The sequence below is a fragment of the Glycine max genome, chromosome 9, assembly GCF_000004515.6.
Source record: "Glycine max cultivar Williams 82 chromosome 9, Glycine_max_v4.0, whole genome shotgun sequence".
Classification (NCBI taxonomy): Eukaryota; Viridiplantae; Streptophyta; class Magnoliopsida; order Fabales; family Fabaceae; genus Glycine; species Glycine max.
In genome coordinates this window covers 46,959,014-46,978,043 of record NC_038245.2, presented here as the reverse complement: position 1 = coordinate 46,978,043, position 19,030 = coordinate 46,959,014, and the positions used below count along the sequence as shown (strand labels likewise).

General features: G+C 30.4%; 2 protein-coding genes across 2 annotated transcripts; one reads left to right on the top strand and one right to left on the bottom strand.

Annotated features, from left to right (window-relative positions):
- The first annotated feature begins 273 nt into the window (after positions 1–273).
- On the top strand, positions 274–3,954 carry SRA2 (GTP binding protein). The gene is made up of 8 exons (NM_001251240.2): positions 274–443; positions 1,249–1,321; positions 2,225–2,272; positions 2,353–2,400; positions 2,609–2,680; positions 2,775–2,930; positions 3,044–3,147; positions 3,645–3,954. The coding sequence occupies exons 1-8, from the start codon at positions 430–432 to the stop codon at positions 3,736–3,738; spliced, it is 609 nt and encodes a 202-aa protein (NP_001238169.2). The 5' UTR covers positions 274–429; the 3' UTR covers positions 3,739–3,954.
- Positions 3,955–5,851: 1,897 nt separating this feature from the next.
- Positions 5,852–10,456, bottom strand: LOC100807657 (uncharacterized). Its single transcript, NM_001254586.3, has 7 exons — positions 9,979–10,456; positions 8,581–8,902; positions 8,438–8,503; positions 8,177–8,309; positions 7,312–7,467; positions 7,154–7,210; positions 5,852–6,633 (listed from the first exon to the last, which is right to left on the bottom strand). The coding sequence occupies exons 1-7, from the start codon at positions 10,163–10,165 to the stop codon at positions 6,451–6,453; spliced, it is 1,104 nt and encodes a 367-aa protein (NP_001241515.1). The 5' UTR covers positions 10,166–10,456; the 3' UTR covers positions 5,852–6,450.
- Positions 10,457–19,030: the final 8,574 nt, after the last annotated feature.

Here is a 19,030-nt window from a genome sequence, read left to right as displayed (position 1 = left end):
AAATGAGAAAATTAAAATAAAAAAGACTAATACACAAATATTTTCCAAAAAAATTACTTAATTTTAATTCTTTATTGTATCTGGAAATACATGAGGCATTACCATTACAAATGTGTGCTAATAGCATAAGTGATAGTGATTGTATCTCTTAAATAAGTATTTAAGGGTTCATGTTTTTTTATGAAATAAATTGTGTAAAAAAAATATAATTAGTCAAGCGGACATTCCTAAAAAAAATCATTACAAATACGTCACCGTATTTGTCCCGTTTCCACGCGATTTTGATTCAAAAGAAAAGAAGCACCAAGCGAAGCCAGCGAAGCTGTCTTTCGATTCCTTCGTGCGTGCGATTCTCCTGATATCCAAGGTGAAGCACCGACACCGGACCTATCTCCGGCGAATCCCCAGTCCCCACTTTCTTCCTTCGAAATGAATCCCGAGTAGTACGTTCCTTCATTCCCTTTACTTCGAATCATGTCTGATTTCAGCGAAGTTCGTTCCTTTTTCGCTTTTTTCATGTTCCCTGCCAAAAGGCCATGTGGGGTTGCATTTAAATTGGTGAATATGAGTTGGGTTCTGTCTGCAGCAAATCTTGTTGGTGTGTAACCCTAGATTGATTGGTTTTCATAGATTTTGACCCACTGGGTTTTTTATTCTTTTATTTTTTGGGGGAGATTGAAATTTATTGTTTTTTAATCTCGAGTTCGCCTGCGAATAGCGATCGCTTGTGTTTGTTTTATGTTATTGATTTTGAAGTGAAGAGTTACCCTGATCTTGTCCCTTGTTTATTTCAAAGAGTTGAACTGCGCATACTGTATGGTAGTTTGATTTGTGGTTTGCATGATTTGAACGGCAGTTCATTGGGAGAACATCAAATTATTCTAAACAATTAAACATAAGATTAGGGGAAACATGAGATGCTGTTTGCAAGGTTGTTACATTGATATGGGAGTTGACTTCCCGCATTGGAAGCATGGGATTTAGATTTGGTACTTATATGGTGTTGGGCTATTCTACTTAGATCAAGCAATAAGAGAAAAAGCTAACGTTTTCTTGTGTTTAGAGAAAAAGCTAATGAAATATTGGAAATATTGGTTTATAGATCTTATTGAATTGAGACTTTATGGTTGGTTTTCTATTTAACTGTTATCTTAATGTTTGTGTGTGAAAGAGAGATGGTTACTTCTGTGTCTGATTCACAATCTATTATAAGAGTCAAAGTTGATATGCTGCGGTTATTCTTTGCAGTGATTATCTGTTCAAGCTCCTTCTTATTGGAGACTCTGGTGTTGGTAAATCATGCCTTCTTCTGAGATTTTCTGTAAGCTTTCAATTGCTTTTTATGCTAGTTATTATTGTGACTACTACTGGATTAGTGGATTTTGTTTCCTATAACATAATGTTATAATTTTTATTTCCATTTTTGGTGTTTTTCTATTTAGTTACATCTCCTGTCCTAGAATAATAATAGCTACATGTTTTATTCTCTGTTTGAGGTCTTGACTGTGTTGGAGTTCTGTAATATGAAAATAAAAAGTGAAACAATTACTAGCCTTATCACTTTGAATCATTTTGCCTCTCTCCCTATGTGTAATAATGTATGCTTTCCCCAATTCCCCACACGTAGAATGGTTGCTAATTTGCAGGTTTATCATTTAGCTGTCCAATACAATAATACATGTAACATGCTATAGTTATTCAAGAAAATATAAATATATAATAAACTTTTGGTAGGTATTTTGATATGAACTCAATTTTAGAGTTGAAAATTTAGGGAGATCAAACTCCTTACGAGCATAGGTAGCCCTCTTTGAGACTGAAATTGCAGAAAAAATGAAAGAAGATTACAAAGGATTTCAGCACTGCAGATGCACTGAATCCTCATTTATCCTTATTCCTAGTCAAACCTCTCCTGTTGAATTATGCTGAAAGTGACGAGGTTGTGTCTCCTATTGTTGGTTTTGTTGTGATTTGAACAAGTGAATTTGGCCTTTGGAGAATGTCTAATTAAAAAATAAGGGTGAAAAAAAGGAATTATTAACCTGTTTTAGTTCATTTATGTGACTTAAAAAGAAAGCCTATGGCTAGTGTCATATAATATTTTTCTTTGACATGTAGTCTATTTTTTAGAGATTCTGATAGTCATGTCACTTCACTTTCTAACCTAATGCAGTACTTTGGATTAACTTGATATCTTGATGATAATTTATATTTTATGCTACAGGATGATTCGTACATCGAAAGCTACATAAGCACCATTGGAGTTGATTTTGTGAGTACAACTCTACAAATTTTTATCTGAAACTGTTTGAAGCAATGTCTAAACTCACCATTTCATGTCAATTTGTGTAGAAAATACGTACCGTTGAGCAAGATGGAAAGACCATTAAACTACAGATCGTATGTATCTGAATGGCCTTTGTCTCGTTATCTATTGATCTATTGATATTAAGTCTCCAGTGAGCTTGACCTAACTATTTTACTCTCTTTGTTGGTGTAATATTTTGCTTTAAGTGATGATGTTTCTAGACCATGTGGATCACCAAAATTCATGGTTGTGTTGACAGATAATCTTCTTACCCTGATTTGTAATCTGTTTCTTATGTAGTGGGACACAGCTGGGCAAGAACGATTTAGGACAATCACCAGTAGCTACTACCGTGGTGCCCATGGGATCATTGTGGGTGATGATTTTCTTGGCATGGGCTTTTAGATATTTATTTCCCCTTTGTAGGTGGATCCTTGCATGCTTTACTAACTGGTTCCTCTGGCAGATTGTTTATGATGTGACAGATGAAGAGAGCTTCAATAATGTGAAGCAGTGGCTCAGTGAAATTGATCGCTATGCAAGTGATAATGTTAACAAGCTTTTGGTTGGCAACAAGTGTGATCTGGAAGCAAATAGAGCAGTGTCATATGAAACAGCTAAGGTATAGCTTTGTCAATCCCTTGAATTTTTCATTTTTTCATATTAAGTTTCAAACTTTTATTCCTATTTCAGCTACCCTTACCCCACCTTTTATGTTTTGTTTTCCTTTGATAGGCATTTGCAGATGGAATAGGCATACCTTTTATGGAAACAAGTGCAAAAGATGCTACAAATGTCGAACAGGCTTTCATGGCAATGACTGCTTCAATCAAGGATAGGTATACATTCCTGTTTATTTAACAGTAGATATTCAAGAAGATAACATAAGTTCAATGCAGCTTGGCCTTAGAAGCAAGCCCAGGAAAAATTGTTACCGCTTTACTCGATGAATAATTATACTAGTATCTGATGTTGTCAGTTTCCATAGCTGAAAAGTCAATTGCGAAAGAGTTATAAATGTCTTTTTTTTTCTTGTATTGATATGGGTTACCAGACTGTTTTTATGTCCTATTTTTTTGTGAAATTGTATGTGTCAAACATAGCAAAAAATTTCAGAATAAATATAAATGTGATGCCAATCTCCAAAGACCAAACTTAGAATTTGCTGAAAAGTGAATAGACTTTTCTAGTTGAGGCAAAAGGGATTAGTTATCCAATCTCTCACAAGTTTTTTGTAAGGAAAGTAGTTATATATAGATCATATTAATATACCTTTCTTTGTCTGGCAACTATTCCTTCTATGTTAATATAATGGTATTTTATCTTGTGAATGCAGAATGGCAAGCCAACCTGCAAATAATGCAAGGCCTCCAACAGTGCAGATCAGGGGTCAGCCAGTTGCACAGAAAGGTGGGTGCTGCTCTTCCTGACCACAGTTACTCAGATCCATTTTATTTGGTCACCTTTTTCATGTAAGATTTTTTTTATTATTATATTTCGCTAAATAGTGGACCAGTGTCAGAATTTGTCTGTTGGTTTGGAACTGACCTAGATGATCCCATTCTTTGAATATACTTAATGATGTGGCTTGTGCAAAGTATAATACTCATCAATGCTAAATACATATTCCTATTCATATCTTTTCATTTGGGACTACTACTTTTTTGTTTATTTGATTGCCGCAAAATGTGCTGTCATAGAACAGCTAGACCAATCTCTTGGCATAGACACGCTTTCCACCTTTGGCTGATACACTCCACTTTGTGTGTGTAAGAATTTTAAACTCAAATATAAACTTATGTTATGCAATCAACATTCTATGATGGGAGATTAAATGAAACCAAACCAATTATGTTTATTATTTTCTCAAACCCTGTCATTTAAGCCCGTGGAATTTCTGTTCCAAACTTCCAACATGAGTTGGTTGGACTCATTTTACTTGTAAATGTACACTTTGGAGATTAAATGGCGTTACTGTGCCGATGAAGAGAGAACAATTCCAAAGTCATTGATATTATAAACAATGACTTAATTTAACATGCACAGCCCTTGCATAAACAGAGCAAAATTTCTATTTTTTTTCTAGGTTTTTCTCTAAACACAAAGTATGACAAAAGAACTTTTTTGAAATATTTTTCAATCTTTTAGATAACTCATCCAAACAAACAGCAAAAGTTAAGGAATAAAGAGATGTCCTCGCAACTAAATTTGGTTTGATAAGGATGCTCGTCTGTTTCAATTCATATTCCAGACTTGACGATGGAGATCCAGACTTGATGGAAGAGGGAAAGGGATTTCGGAGTCGCAGGTTGAATGTGCCTGAGTTGTGACTGGGTCGTACTTACAAGAAGCAATTTCTGGCGGTTAAAATTGTCAGAAAATGAAGTGCTGAAAGAGTTAACATGTGGTTTATCTTCCAGCCGCCACATCATTAATTAACAGTGATACTAAAAATGAAAAAGTTTAAGGGAAAAAAACATAATTAATCCATTTTTTTATGAACTAGCACGATATCTTTGTGGTGCATCTTCAAAAGACTAAATTGGATTTTGAATGATTCCAAACTCAACGTTTGTTTTTGTGCCATTTTCCCGTAAAGAATGTCGCAGAGCGCAAAAATTTTGACGGATAAAGACTTCGAAGGTGATTAAAATTAATCCTACAATGATAAGAAAATTAGCTAAATATAAATTGGTTGAGAAAATAGATAAGTGATAATCTAGGACTGCCTAATATTTTTCTGTGTCTTGAGGTGGGAAGGAGCCTCTGGAAGAGATAAATTTATTCGCCTAGTTTTACTTTGAGCAGATAGAATAGGCTCTTTATCCAACTTGAATGTGTTAGGTGTATACTCTAACGAATAATAAAGTAGTGAAAATAATTTTTTCATGAAAAGTTGGATATATAACATTTGAGCATAATTTGTTTGTGATTTGTTGATCGTATAATAAAGTTGTTTGTATTATGACAAATAACATCTTTAACATAAAGATATTTTAGTAATTATAATATATTCTAAGGAAAAATAATTTAATCATCCATGTCTTAATTATTCAAAAAAATTTCCAACTAATTTTGTAATTAATCAAACACATTTTTTATTAAATATCAGGAATAATATTCCCATATTTTATTTCCCGGAATAATATTTCAGGAACTAGAGACCAAATCAGATAGTCGTTGATTTACAGTTTCGCACTCTTTCGTGTAAAAACATTTAAAAATCTTTCTAACAGATTGTCATATATAGATTTGTTGATTATTTACAAAATAACTTTTAAATCATGGTTTTATATCTGTCAACTTGTAAATGTAGTTTTTTTAATAATTAACTGTTGAGTAAAAAATTAAAACAAATTTCTTAAGTTAAAAACTATTTAATGGATAGAAGTGAGAATTTTATAAAATTATCTAAAAAAACTTGATTGAAATACACTTTTCAACGATGTTTTAGCATAACTAAAATTTCAATATGCTTTACCTTGGCAATGTAGCCAACTAGATTATAATGCAAGTAGGCGTTTGAGACAGTTTGACTTAGTACGCGTATGTTTAGTATATTTTAAAAAGATTAGCACATAAGTTTACAAAACATTTTGGTTCCACCGAAAGGTTGAAAACAAAGAACACCGAACAAGACAATCCGTTCTATTCTATGTTACACGTGTCAAACCATTACTGCCTAACATTTAGGTAGTGTGCAAAGCAAGCACTTGCACAATGGATGGGTCCAACCTTTTTTTTTGTTGCAATAAAAAAGAAAAAGGATAGCTTCCACTAATATTTATTTTAAGTTATTCTTGATAGAGACTAGAATTGGGGATGAGAAACCAAAAATTGAAGCAAAACTGAGATGTCTATCTATGAAGAAAAGGGAACTCAACAACATTTATGTCTTACCCCGACCATATTCCCCCAAAATATCAAACGCGGTAAAAATAAAGCACAAGGAGGAACAGGCTTCAAGGGATACATGACCGTATGAAGAACAACCTAAATTTACACTTTTAAGGCATAAAATTAAATGAACCTTCTAATCCAGGAAATCCAATTACCATAGTTCCTTTCCTGCTTAAGTTCAAATAAGAGAACCCAAAATTGAAAATAGGACAGAGATATGTCAAAAGGGTTCTGGGAAGGCCTCACTTGGCACTCAAGGTTGGGAAATGCCCGGGATCTTCAATGGATGGAGCAGGTGCATTGTTGGTGGCACTTCCATGGTAACCGCCTCCGCCTCGTGAACCACGGCCACGGCCCCTACCACGTCCTGGGTTATAGTATGCTTCCCCCTCAGCAGGCTTCAGAAACTCGGTGATGCTCACAGACTATGAATATGAAATTCAATAAACAAAATTAGTCAGCAAAACAAAAGAAAATGAACAGGTTCAAAAGCAAACTAAAGAAATCATAAAAATCAACTTCTTATTGTTTAAAAACTTTCTAAAGATGAGGAAAATATATTGCCTGACTAAAATATGCAAGTTAATTTGATACAACGGGAGGAAAAAGACGAAAGAATAATAAACAATGGAAGCATGGCATGCAGACAAGAATATCTTAAGTCTCCAGTTCAAAGCACGGTAATCACATGTTCCTATCTTTAATGCACCCAATAGTAAAGATAAAAAATAATTGGGTGAATTAAAATTAAATAATTTTCTTTAATTATTTTTTTATCTATATTTTCTTAAATTTCACAAATAGTTATTACCCATGAAATGTGTTATACTTGCTTGTAATCAATATTTCACAACAAGCAACTTTCAATGATTGAGCAGAAGAAATGACAAACATGGAGCTATATATTCAAAGTACCAAGGACAAGCAAATTCAATAAAGTCAAACCTTCTTGGATTTTTCTTCCTTCTCAAAAGCCTCTTTTCGCTTATCTTTATCAGATCCCTGGAAAGATGATGAATGTCAAAACATGTTGGAAGGTATTAGAAATATAATATGAACAGCATATAGTTAGAAGGGCGGAAGATGATAAAAAAAATACACACCAGTTTAATGAATATGTCATGATTGTCTTTCTTGCTTGATAAGGCCTGCATGGATTCAAACTCTTTAGTGTCCACCTTTCTCTCTTCAGTCTTGAGTGCTTGGAAGGCCTTCCTTCTCTCTTCCAACACTTTTTCATATTCCTCCAGAGTCATCTCCTAATAAATGAACAAAACAGCCCACTGGTCAATAAATTTCAAATGCAAAACACTAACATCACAAAGTATGTAATTAACCATGATTTAGATCCTCTAAAGCTAAAGGTGCACGTCAGCAAGTAAACTGCAAGTGATAACCACCAACAACAAAATTGAGAGGATATATATCATCAATGAGCCTATATAATAAAATAAATTGTTGACATCTTAATTAGATGATATCAACTCTGCATCTCGTTTTAGATCCTAGGGAAGTCCTATTGGACCCCAAGGAGATCAAGAAAATAGGGATGTGGGGGATCAAGCTGCTACAGAATAACCACATCCCACTAGTTAGCTAGCAGGGATGCCAGAGCCAAGCTCTGTACTTGTTAATTAATTAATAAAAAATACACATGAGAACATTCAAACACTTACAAGTTACAAAAGGCTAAGCAATATTGGGAAGAAAAAAAATCATGATCAAGGAAAGACGGAGTATCTTAAAAGTGAATGAGCACAAGATTAGTAATTATAAAAAAGCATATGAAAAAAAATAATAACCAAACTAAAAAAAAAATAGTTCAATCAATTTGGAGAAATGCAATCAGCAAATAATCCAAGATGGAACATCATCTTCCATTGGTACTTTAATTGTCAAAACACAAAAAACAGAGCATACAGCAACAGTTTAGGGTAAGTAAAAGTTTTAAATAGGCTTGACATTCACCTTATCTTCAGGCTCTTTTTCTTCAGTTTCATTAGTAGGGCTGTCCTTGTTACCATCAGCTACATCTTCTTCAACTGCAGGCTTCTCATCACCCAAATTCTTTTCAGTTTCATTCGCAACCTCATCAGTTACCCTAATATAAACCAAGAGAGAAAATATAAACAATAAAAATAATTAAGAAAACAGAATTTCCATTGAAACAATGCAAATGTTTATAACTATTAAAATAATAGAATACTAGATTTTGAGAAGAATTCTTACTGAGCAAGTTCATCAGTTTGGGCTCCCCAGTTACCACGTCCTGAACCTTCACGTTTGAATTCATTTCTGCAAATAGACCAAGGAACATCAATATTGATAAAAGCAAATTCAATAAAGAAATTGTTCATCAAAGATAACATCACCCTCGTCCAGTCCCACTGCGACGATCAAATGCTCTTCGAGGTCGTCCTTCTTCAGCTTCACCAGTTTCACCATTGCTGAAACCTCCACGACGACCACCACCACCACGGTAAGGACCTCGTGGTCCACCATAACCGCGTCTTTCAGAAGACTTCCCAGCATCTCCTTCAAAAGAAACCTGATTATAAGGAGCTCCGCTGGTAGGGAATGAGTTCTCGTCATTGGAAGAGTCACGACTAAACCCACGACCACGTCCAAATCCACGTCCCCCACCTCGTCCACCTCCACGGCCTCCACGAACAGACTCATTTCTGGCATCCCTCACTATCAACAAGATAGAAGCAGAAAATATGAATACACAAGAACAGGAGGAACATCAATTGCAGAGCAATAAATGGCATATAAACTCAGCTGGCAAAAAAACACACACATTAACTTATTTAATGTTGGTTGTCTTAGCCAAATTACAAATTAGAACAGAGTTTTAAATGAAAAAATGTATTATCATATCACACATTATTGACTCGGGACTTATAACAAAATGTACTTTACAAAAAAATGTCCTATCAGATTATACCCACCACAACGTCAAATGCATTATGCATCAAAACTCGATATCTTACATGAAAACTTAGAAACCATAGTTATCATTTAATACTGTTTCTTTTCAATAAACACAACCAACTTTAAACACGCAAGTGTTTGGGTGAGTGTTTATAAAATTGATTTTGCTTAAAATTTATTTGGGAATGATGTAATTTATGTTTATATGTTTTGATTCTAAAACCAAGTTAGTAGTAAAGCTTCAATTATTTATCCATCGCAAATATATTTAAAGTTGCTTCAATTCAAAATCATTTTAGACCCAGAATCAATTACTCAATATGGAAACAAACATGTGAACATTGAATCCAAACTTACTACTCTGAATCATCTAACATGAATGCAAACGCACACTGCGTAATACTAAAATAAAACATTAACAATGTACACATGTAACAAACACACATACAACAACGCAACCATGATCAACTACACATGTAAACACAACCCACAAAATTTCAATAATCATAATCATCCATATAAAACAACACCAATGTGTTTGGATTGGCGTTGAAACCACGATTAACGGAGCAATTGCGCGTTCCAATGCAAAATTTCAAAGCAAATATGGTGTAGCTTTCGCTTCCCAAACACACAATAACGTATAACGAGCATAAAAAAACACTTTTTACTTGAGCAAACTCATGAAATCAAACAAACCCAAAAAGAGTTACAAAACCTCATACAGTGCATTAACGAATCAAAACGGTCAGATTTTTCAAGACTGAAAAATAACAAAAACACAAAAAAGACGAAAAACAAAAACTAAAACAAAATAGGAAAGTTGAGAAATTGACCAGCCTGAGCCGGAGGAAGAGGCTTGCTAGGGAGCTGAGCCGGCTTGATCTGCTGAGCCGGCGCCTTCTTGGGAGCGGCGGTGGCAGCCGCAGCAGCAGCCGCCGCCTTGAGTTGCTCGGCGGCGATGAGCTGAGAAGGGTCCTCAGCGTCGTCACCCAACAAATCAAAAGGGTTCGTGGTTGCCATCTCTCAGAATTATTTGTTTTCCCAACTCCAAAACGACACCGTACGTTTCCAAACACAAGGCCTCAACTAACCCTTGCTACTAAACACGGAACGTCTCCATCAGAGATCAAAGAGAAGAAGAAGGTTGAAGGAATGGAGAGGCTGAAAGTGAAAAACCCAAACCCTAGCCGCAATAGGAGAGAGAAGGAGAGTGAGTGTGTGAGAGAACAGACAGGGCAACCTAATCTTGAACAACGTCTCTAATTTATTCAGGACCTAGGAAGGAATGTCTAGTGTGTTGCTATCCCTTGCTTTACAAAACATTGTTTATTTACTAATTTAGTTACCTTTTTTTAAGGGCATTTATTTATATTTATATCTATTTTAAATTTATTTTTTCTTTTATTTAGTTTTAAAAAAATTGTGTTGATCATAGATATCTTCCTATAGGAATAATGGAATAATATATTCCCACGTTTTCTCATGGGAATTATAGAGTTTACTTAAAACAATAAAATATAATATTTCTATGAATAAATTTTTATAACCTTCTAATAAATATATATATTTTTTCATTTCCGTATTTTTGGAAATAGAAGAACGTGAAACAAATATTTTCTTGTATTATAACAATCGCATGGTAAAAGAATTGAAAATCAATTGTAATTGTTTATTATTAAGAAATATTTTTTAAATAATTAAGGAAAATCAATTGTTTTGAAAATATTTTTCAGCTAACATATTTAAACATAAATATAATATTTATTTATGATGCATACAAATATTACTATAAATAATCTAAAAATATAATTTTATCTTTTAAATAGTTGTTTCTCCATTATACTTTATAATATTATAAATATATATCACTTTTAATTAAATATATTTTTGCTATAATTTTTAAAATAAAACCAATTATTTAAATAAGCATTAAATATTTATTCATTAAAAAAAATAAGTCTAAAAATTTAATTTAAATCACTCCTATGATGTATAGATATTTTATATTTATAATATTGACTGATTCACTTTATGCTTGCCCCTGAAACTTGTGCCTGATTTCTGTTTATATTCAATAATTCACAGTTTGAACGCACAAGGACAAGCTGCTCCGTCCTGACTCCTGAGCTAGTAATATATTAATTGACTAATTGTTAAGCAAAATAAAATAAAATAAAAGCATCTTAAAATTAAGAAAGCAGTAGTATACTTGAAATTGAACGCAACTAAGTTCCTTTTTTTTCAGTCCTGACACAATTCTTTAGTTAAACTCCATATAAGTTAGTTTAATTTCATATAAGTAACCTATCTCTGATAAAAAAAAAATCATATAAGCTACTACTCTTCAAATTATACAATTTTCTTTTATTAATAGTAATTAAATTAATTATAATATGCATAAAAAAATAATTATGATACTGATTTGTATCATAATTAATTCGATTATAACTAAAAAAGAGTAGCTAGTATCATCATTAAATCAGATTTTAATTAAAAAATTTAATCCAAAATTAATTGTATTATTATTAAAAAGGTAACATGTGTCGTCATTATGATAATTTATATCATAATCAATTTAGTTATTAATAAAAGGATAAATTATATCATAGTTAAATAATTAAAATATATAAAAGAAAAAAGGAAAATAAGAAAAGAGAGAAAATGGGGTGTGAGGAGAATGGGTAAAGGAAGGGAGCGTAGGAAAATCGGAAATGGCAAGAGTGTTTTTCTTTACATGTTTTTAAAAAAGTAAGTAGTGAGAATAGAAAAATTGGGTGTGAATAGTAACTCTCATCAATACGCCATACAAGACCAATTGGCATCCACAAGTAATACAAAGTCCAAGTCTTGTTAAGTGTATCCAATAAGGGTGTATATGAAACAACGAGTATTGGTCCCAGCAAATTGGAAAAGTTGTTGTTTTTTTATTATTTTTTTTCACTTGCCTTATTTTTTAATCTTTTTTTTTTAAAACTTCTAATGTTACATCAATTAGTGAGTTTTTTCTTTGGTAGTTTGTCAAGAAGGATCTGGCTGTATAAATATGAGATTGTACAATTGTGGATGACTTAAAGAAATTAATTGATATTATTTATATCAATAAGATACATCTATTTTTTAATAGTCTATCACTTAAGAATTTCATAACTAAGCGTGTTTGGCCTAGAGTAATTATGTAATGAGTGACCTTGTGAAAATTTTCCCAAAAAAACAAAAAACATATGAGTGAAAACAAAATACGTTAAAAAATCTTATGTTAATTTATGAGAACAGTCATTGATTCTGAAAGCAACCAAAACAAATTATCTAAGATCTGAAAAAGACTATCTATTAATAGTTCTAACCAACGAAGAGTTAAATGAAATATCACCACACGAAGTGTGATAGTTTGAAAATCATTGAGAACTTGAGAATCAAGATGTGTCATGCTAACATATATTTCCAAAGTTGTTTGGCTTATTTGGCATCATGCATGCCTTGCCAACTAAAGACGTGTTGTTGAACTCTCAGACCAAAATAGAAAATGGCCATTTGTCATGTTTGTTCTCCCTTGAATGACACTAATATTCTCCATTGTTTTTCGTGATTGCAAAGTGGCGAAGGAGACTTCGATTTGCCTTCAATTTTTAATTCTGCGAGTTTTTTTTTCTATACCAATGATCTTGAAGAGTGGATTTCTTCTGCAACCCGCACAAATGAAACCATTTTTCCGGCATCATGTTGGACTATTTTTAAAGGTTTACATGTTGCTTGGATTTCTAGCTATAGATGTGTGTGCCAATCTATTCTGATTCTTCTTATTTTGTGTGGGATGTTTTCCTCTTTCATACTCTGTGTGAAGCTAATTTTTGTGCGGGTTTCCTAACCAAGAAAAAGTGCTTCTAAAGACCAAGATTTCACCGTTTGGTTTTCTCCTCTTGCGGCCCTCTCTCCTTTGTTTCAACCTGACGCCATGGGAGTTTTAGAACGTGTCTAGATTACAATTGCATCTAAATGAATCCATGTAAAACTTAATTCACTACTCATGTAACTTTTCCGTTTGTGTATTGGAATGTGCAAAATCTCCTTTCAACCCCCTTTAAACGAAGAATATTAAATGATCTAAAACCATCACCTCATCAATGATCTCAACCAATAATCATGTTGATAGGAATCATGAATAAAGTAGTAATCTTAAACCACCTACTAATTTCTCCCTTCAAATGGATATTCAAACACACATTTATTCCCTCGTGCTAGGCTTAGCTTGCTAGTGTTTCCTTTTGATCTTTGGTTTCGGTTTATTTTTTTTCTTTCTTTTTTTATCATACAAAAACTGTGTTCCATAATTAAATTATGAAACTCCATTTGTTACACATTCCAAAATAAAACTTTCATATGCCTATTTGTACCCATTTTGGAATTAAACTTCCACAGGTCTATTTGATGCACATTTTGGGATGAAACTTTCAAAACTTTATTCATATATAAGTATTCTGAAAATATATTTTTGGAACTATATAAATAGACTTTTAACAGTTTAATTGTAGAACACAATCATTTATAGATAGACCTCCGGAAGTTTAATTTCAAAATATACAAATAGACTTTTCAAACTTTAAAATTTGAAAGTCATTACGTTTTTCATACTTCTGGAATCTGAATTCCAGCAGAATGAAACCAAGCTCGTGTACAAGGACATTATTGAAATAAAAAATGACAAAAATAGCGGGTGAATAGCAGAAAAACATTGTGTAAAAAGTAATAGTCGAATGCAAATGGACTTTATTTTTAAACTTTATTGATGTATGGTTATTGGCCCAAAAATAAGAACTTCATTATATATTGGATTCATCGACTTTATTCTAACAACTCATCTTTTTCCATCCATCATTGTGAAACCCATCGCATGTGTCTCTGTCACTTCTTGAATTGTCCAGATTGGCCAGTTTAAAAGGATTCATTTTTTATATTTGATTAATACATAGAGGTTAAGTCTTATCTTCAATTTGATAAAATTTTGGGTTAGTGAAGCATTTTGTTTAGTTCTCTGAGTGCATATTTAGTTGTGTGGATTTGATCTCATCACTTTTATGTTGTATACTTGGAAATTAATGTGAAATGTTATTATTTTTTTTTTAATTTTAAGAAATGAGACTTAACTTGTATATATTAATCAAATATAAAAAGTATTTTTTCTGAATAAAACATATAAAAAAAAGTGAGATTTATATATATGATGTATGCATTTGTGTATCATAGAACATAATTATGTATTGAAATTGGATCCATGCAGGTCGCATAAGTAATTTATATGAGATATTAAATAAAACGAAATAGATATTAATTGAAGGTACTATTTTCTGTGTTAATTATTTGAATGGAAGACAATCAGAAGTTGATCTAATACGGTATCTTGTTTGTGATGGATTTGTTAAGAGTTATACAACATATAAAATATGATGATTTCTTAAAAAAAAGTATGATGATAATTTATTTAATACAAATTCAATGTATAACTAATCATTAAACATTAAATAATATAAGAACTATAAAAAAAAGATTTAATTCAGTTAATGAAACGGTATGTCGATGAATTGTTACAAATTTGTTAATTGTATCGTACTTGGTCTCATACCTTTATATGAAATAATTTTTTTTCTTACAGTAAAACAAAATAATTTAAGGATTAATCATACCTTTATTCTACTGTAGAGTATCAAAGGTCCCATTTATCCTGGTGTATAGTAAACTTTTAAGAAAAACATTTAAAAAAAAGTACAATTATTGGATTATTTTAGTCTTAGATATTATTGAATTCCTAAAGCTTTACAGTTAGTATAACTTACTTGTGCACCCCTTTTTATGCAACTTAAAAGTTTTTTTAAAGAGGTTCCTTTTCAGAAAGCAATAAAAATCTCCATGACATAAATGCATGGCTTATAATGAAGATGCGTATTATTTAGATTTTTTTATTATACGACTATAAAAGTATGGTATAAAGTATTAAATATATTTTAGTGAATACTTTGGATTACATAAAAGACTGTATTAAACATATATTTTATGCTTTTATAAAATAATAGATATTTTTAAATAAAATATATTATTTTCAGTTTTTTATCATAATTTATGTATATGGATAAGTAATTGATAATTTTATTTTTTTAATATATTTATTTTTGTACATATATTTTAACAAAATTTGACAATAGTTAAGAAATCAAATGCATGGATTATGCAGTAAAAAAATAAAGCTATGTTAAAAGTCATATTTATTATAAAATTTTAAATGATTAATAGTGTAAAAAATTGTACTAATAAAACGTTGAAATTAAACTCTTAATATGAATAACATAGAAATTATTATTTATAACTATTATCTGTAGTCTCTATTGTATCGTGCATTAATTATGCAGTGACTTCGTCTCATCCGCAATAAGTATTTTTTTTAAGGAAAAAAAAGTATCAGCAATAAGTTACATTTCATTATATTTTATATACATAGTAATTCACCAAACAAAAATATACATAGTAATTTACAGTGTTTATCTAATAGAATTTGCAATGAGTATTTTCTTTTAAATTTATCTTTGGAAACATATTATCTTAAACTTCTTTTTATTAATTATAAAAATATATATGGTTTTACTAATTATTGTCCTGAAAAATAACATTAAGTATTATGTGTTAAATTTTTTTACTTTATCTTTGTCCTTGCCAACCCGTTATATAAAAATCGCCAATTTTAAAATATACGTTTCAAAGCTCCATACTTTCATAGCGAACTCCTTAATAAATATCCCCACATGTAAACAACTGTGCTTTTGACTTTAAATGCGTACTCTGCGTACATTCACATACAATTATTGGTGTAGGTTCTCCCTCGCCATGGAAAGTTTTGGATTTGAACGATTTTCTAAAAAAACATTATTTCATTTTCTATGACTTGCCCGTGTGGTTCAAATTAAGCTACGTTTCCATTTCCTTGCCAAATTATTGACCATTTTTTGTCTTGTAGAGTATATCACTGCCCAACTCAACAATGTGACTGCCTAACGTAGAAAATGCCATGACTTACCTATTTGATTACTTAAGTGAAATATTGTTGGATGCCACGGCGACTCAATAATAAATGAGGCTTAAATTAATTTTTTTTTTAAATCTTTAAATATATTAGACCTTTTTATTAACATATGTATCGTTTTTTTCAATATATGAAGTTTTTTTTTTTACTTTATAAATACTATTAACAAATATTATTTGGTTAGTGTGTCTAAAGTGTAAGTAGTTGTTTTACCTTTAATCTATTCTTACCGGATGAGATTGTATTAAAAAAACTGAGGCACAAGTATGTGTATATACAATTGAGGTTGTAACATTTATAGAGTGGAGGTGTAAATGAGTTTCTTTTTTTAAAGGTAGAGATTAGAGTATTTTTGACCGAAAGTCAAAGATTAATACTTAGAATGTTGATATTTATTTAAGAGACTAATATTTTTTAATAGATATTTTTATACATAAATATTGAAATCAAACTCTTGACAAGATACTCAAAAAATAAGTTTATTAGTCAATCATATAATGTGTGTTTGAGTTAACTTTTAATTCTACTAAAATTAATTCCAAAATCAAGTTGAAGCCCAAAGTAATAAATAATTGCTTCAGTTTTTTCCATTTTTTACCATGATTTTGAGAATGAAAATTGATTCTAAGGAGTATCCAAACACACTAATAGTTGTGCATGAGCCATAGTTGGGTGATGCTAGCTAACATTTTAAATTAGTAAGTTCCTATGGAGAAACCTTGAAAAACTAATGGAAATGACTAATGTTTGGGTAATATCACTCTTAAATAGACAAATGTTGGAACACCGACTAAAGAAGTAAAAGCGATTTTTTTATTTGAGAAAAAAAAATGACTCCCATATAATTTCAAATAAAATATTTTCTTTTTTATTTCTTTAATCAGTAGTCAGCGTAGCTGACCTACAAAAGTATTTTTATGATAAAAATTAACAAATAAAAATTGAAAGTTGTGTCTATTGTTAAATTTGCGACTCTAAAGCACACTTATTTTTTAGAGGATAAAGTTTAGTGGTGACTCTTTAGTGTGATTTTTTTTAATTGTTTCTGATTTTTTTCAATCGCATTATAATTACCATTGATTTACAGTAATTAATTGGATTTTTTAAATAAAATAAAGTCTATATATAGTTGCTTAAACATTCCCGGCATTTTTTGGTATGTGGGTTAATTTATATTTTTATTTCATAGTAAGTCCTTAATAATTAAACTTTTGATTATTGTATGAATTCATTTAAAGACTAAACTGCAAATTGGATGCATTTTGATTTTAATTTTTTCAAGATATTTATGTTTTTATTATTTATGAAACCTTTTATTTACCTATTTATTAATTGACAATTATTAGACACTTTTTTTAAAAAAAAAAAAAAAGATATACCCTTATTCTTAAAGGATACAAATCTGTTTCTTGTTACTTGTCCGGGGCAAAAGTTGAAAAAAGGGGGAAAAAAATTATGCATATGAAATAGTAAAATAACATGACTTTCTATCTACGTCGACTACCAAGGGCAACATGGTTCCAAACGACAAAACAAAATTGTATGATTGGCGAAATCGTTGAAGACTTGAAGTTAGCTCCATCAATGTATCGTCTTCACAAGGCAAGGGTTACTATTTACTATTCAGTGTGGGTTTGAGACGAGTGTAATTTGCTGTAAATAAAATTTGAAATGCCCTGATTTTAGGTGAATGAAATGAAATCTAATAGAGAGCGCCAATTATATGTCGATAAAAAGGAAATTACATGCACTCCATTTTTTTTTCTACCTACTAGATCATACATTAATTTCAAAGTAAAACTTTTACGCATAGAATAAATTAAATATATATAAATTTTCTCATTAAATAGATTGTATTTCATATTTTCATATTCTTTTTTAGATATATAAAGAGAGTCAGATTACACTCGTGTAATCTTGACTGATTATTACATTGTTTAATAACTTTTGATTAGATAATATTTTTTTAAAATAATCGTTAGATTGAAAGTTACTTTCACTTAGATCATATATACAAAATTTTGTATTAATCTAAAATTAATTGTTAGCACATTTATATAAATTAAAATTAATGTAATATAAAATTTTTAAAATATATTAAAATATGATTTGTTTGATAACTTATTCTTATTGTTCAATTTTAACAATATTTTACACAAACGATTTTGGTAATAGGTAGATATAATTTAATGGTTGAATAAATAAAAATTACTTTTTATATAAAGTTAAAAAAATTATGTAACTTTTGACAACTATTACACAATTTTATAACTTCAAACTGGATAATATTTTCTTAAAACTGTTAAACTGAAAGTTTATTTTACATAAATCACATGTATAAAAAAATTTATATTAATTTAAAATCATTGTCATCCTTTTTCACATAGATTACAATCAACACAATACAAACATTTTAAAATATACTAAAATGTAGATCATTTGATTACCTTTTTGTTGTTGTTCAATTTTGACAAAATTTGACACGAATAATTTTGGTAATATGTAGATATAAATCAACTGTTGATTATAAAAATAACATTTTATATCAAGCTATAAAAATTATGTAATATTTATCAAAGTTACACCAATATATTTTGATCCCTCCTATTTGGATATTAAATTAATTATTTTTAGTTGAAGACTTTGATTATAGACATAATAATATTTAAGTATTAATTATCTATTTTATTTCTTTTTAATAATATTATAAATAAGGGAATTTTTTCCTTCTATAGACAAATATTATATTTTTTATAGATATTATTTTTCTTTTTATAGTATTCATAATTTAAATAATTATATTTTTTCTTTTTTAAAAA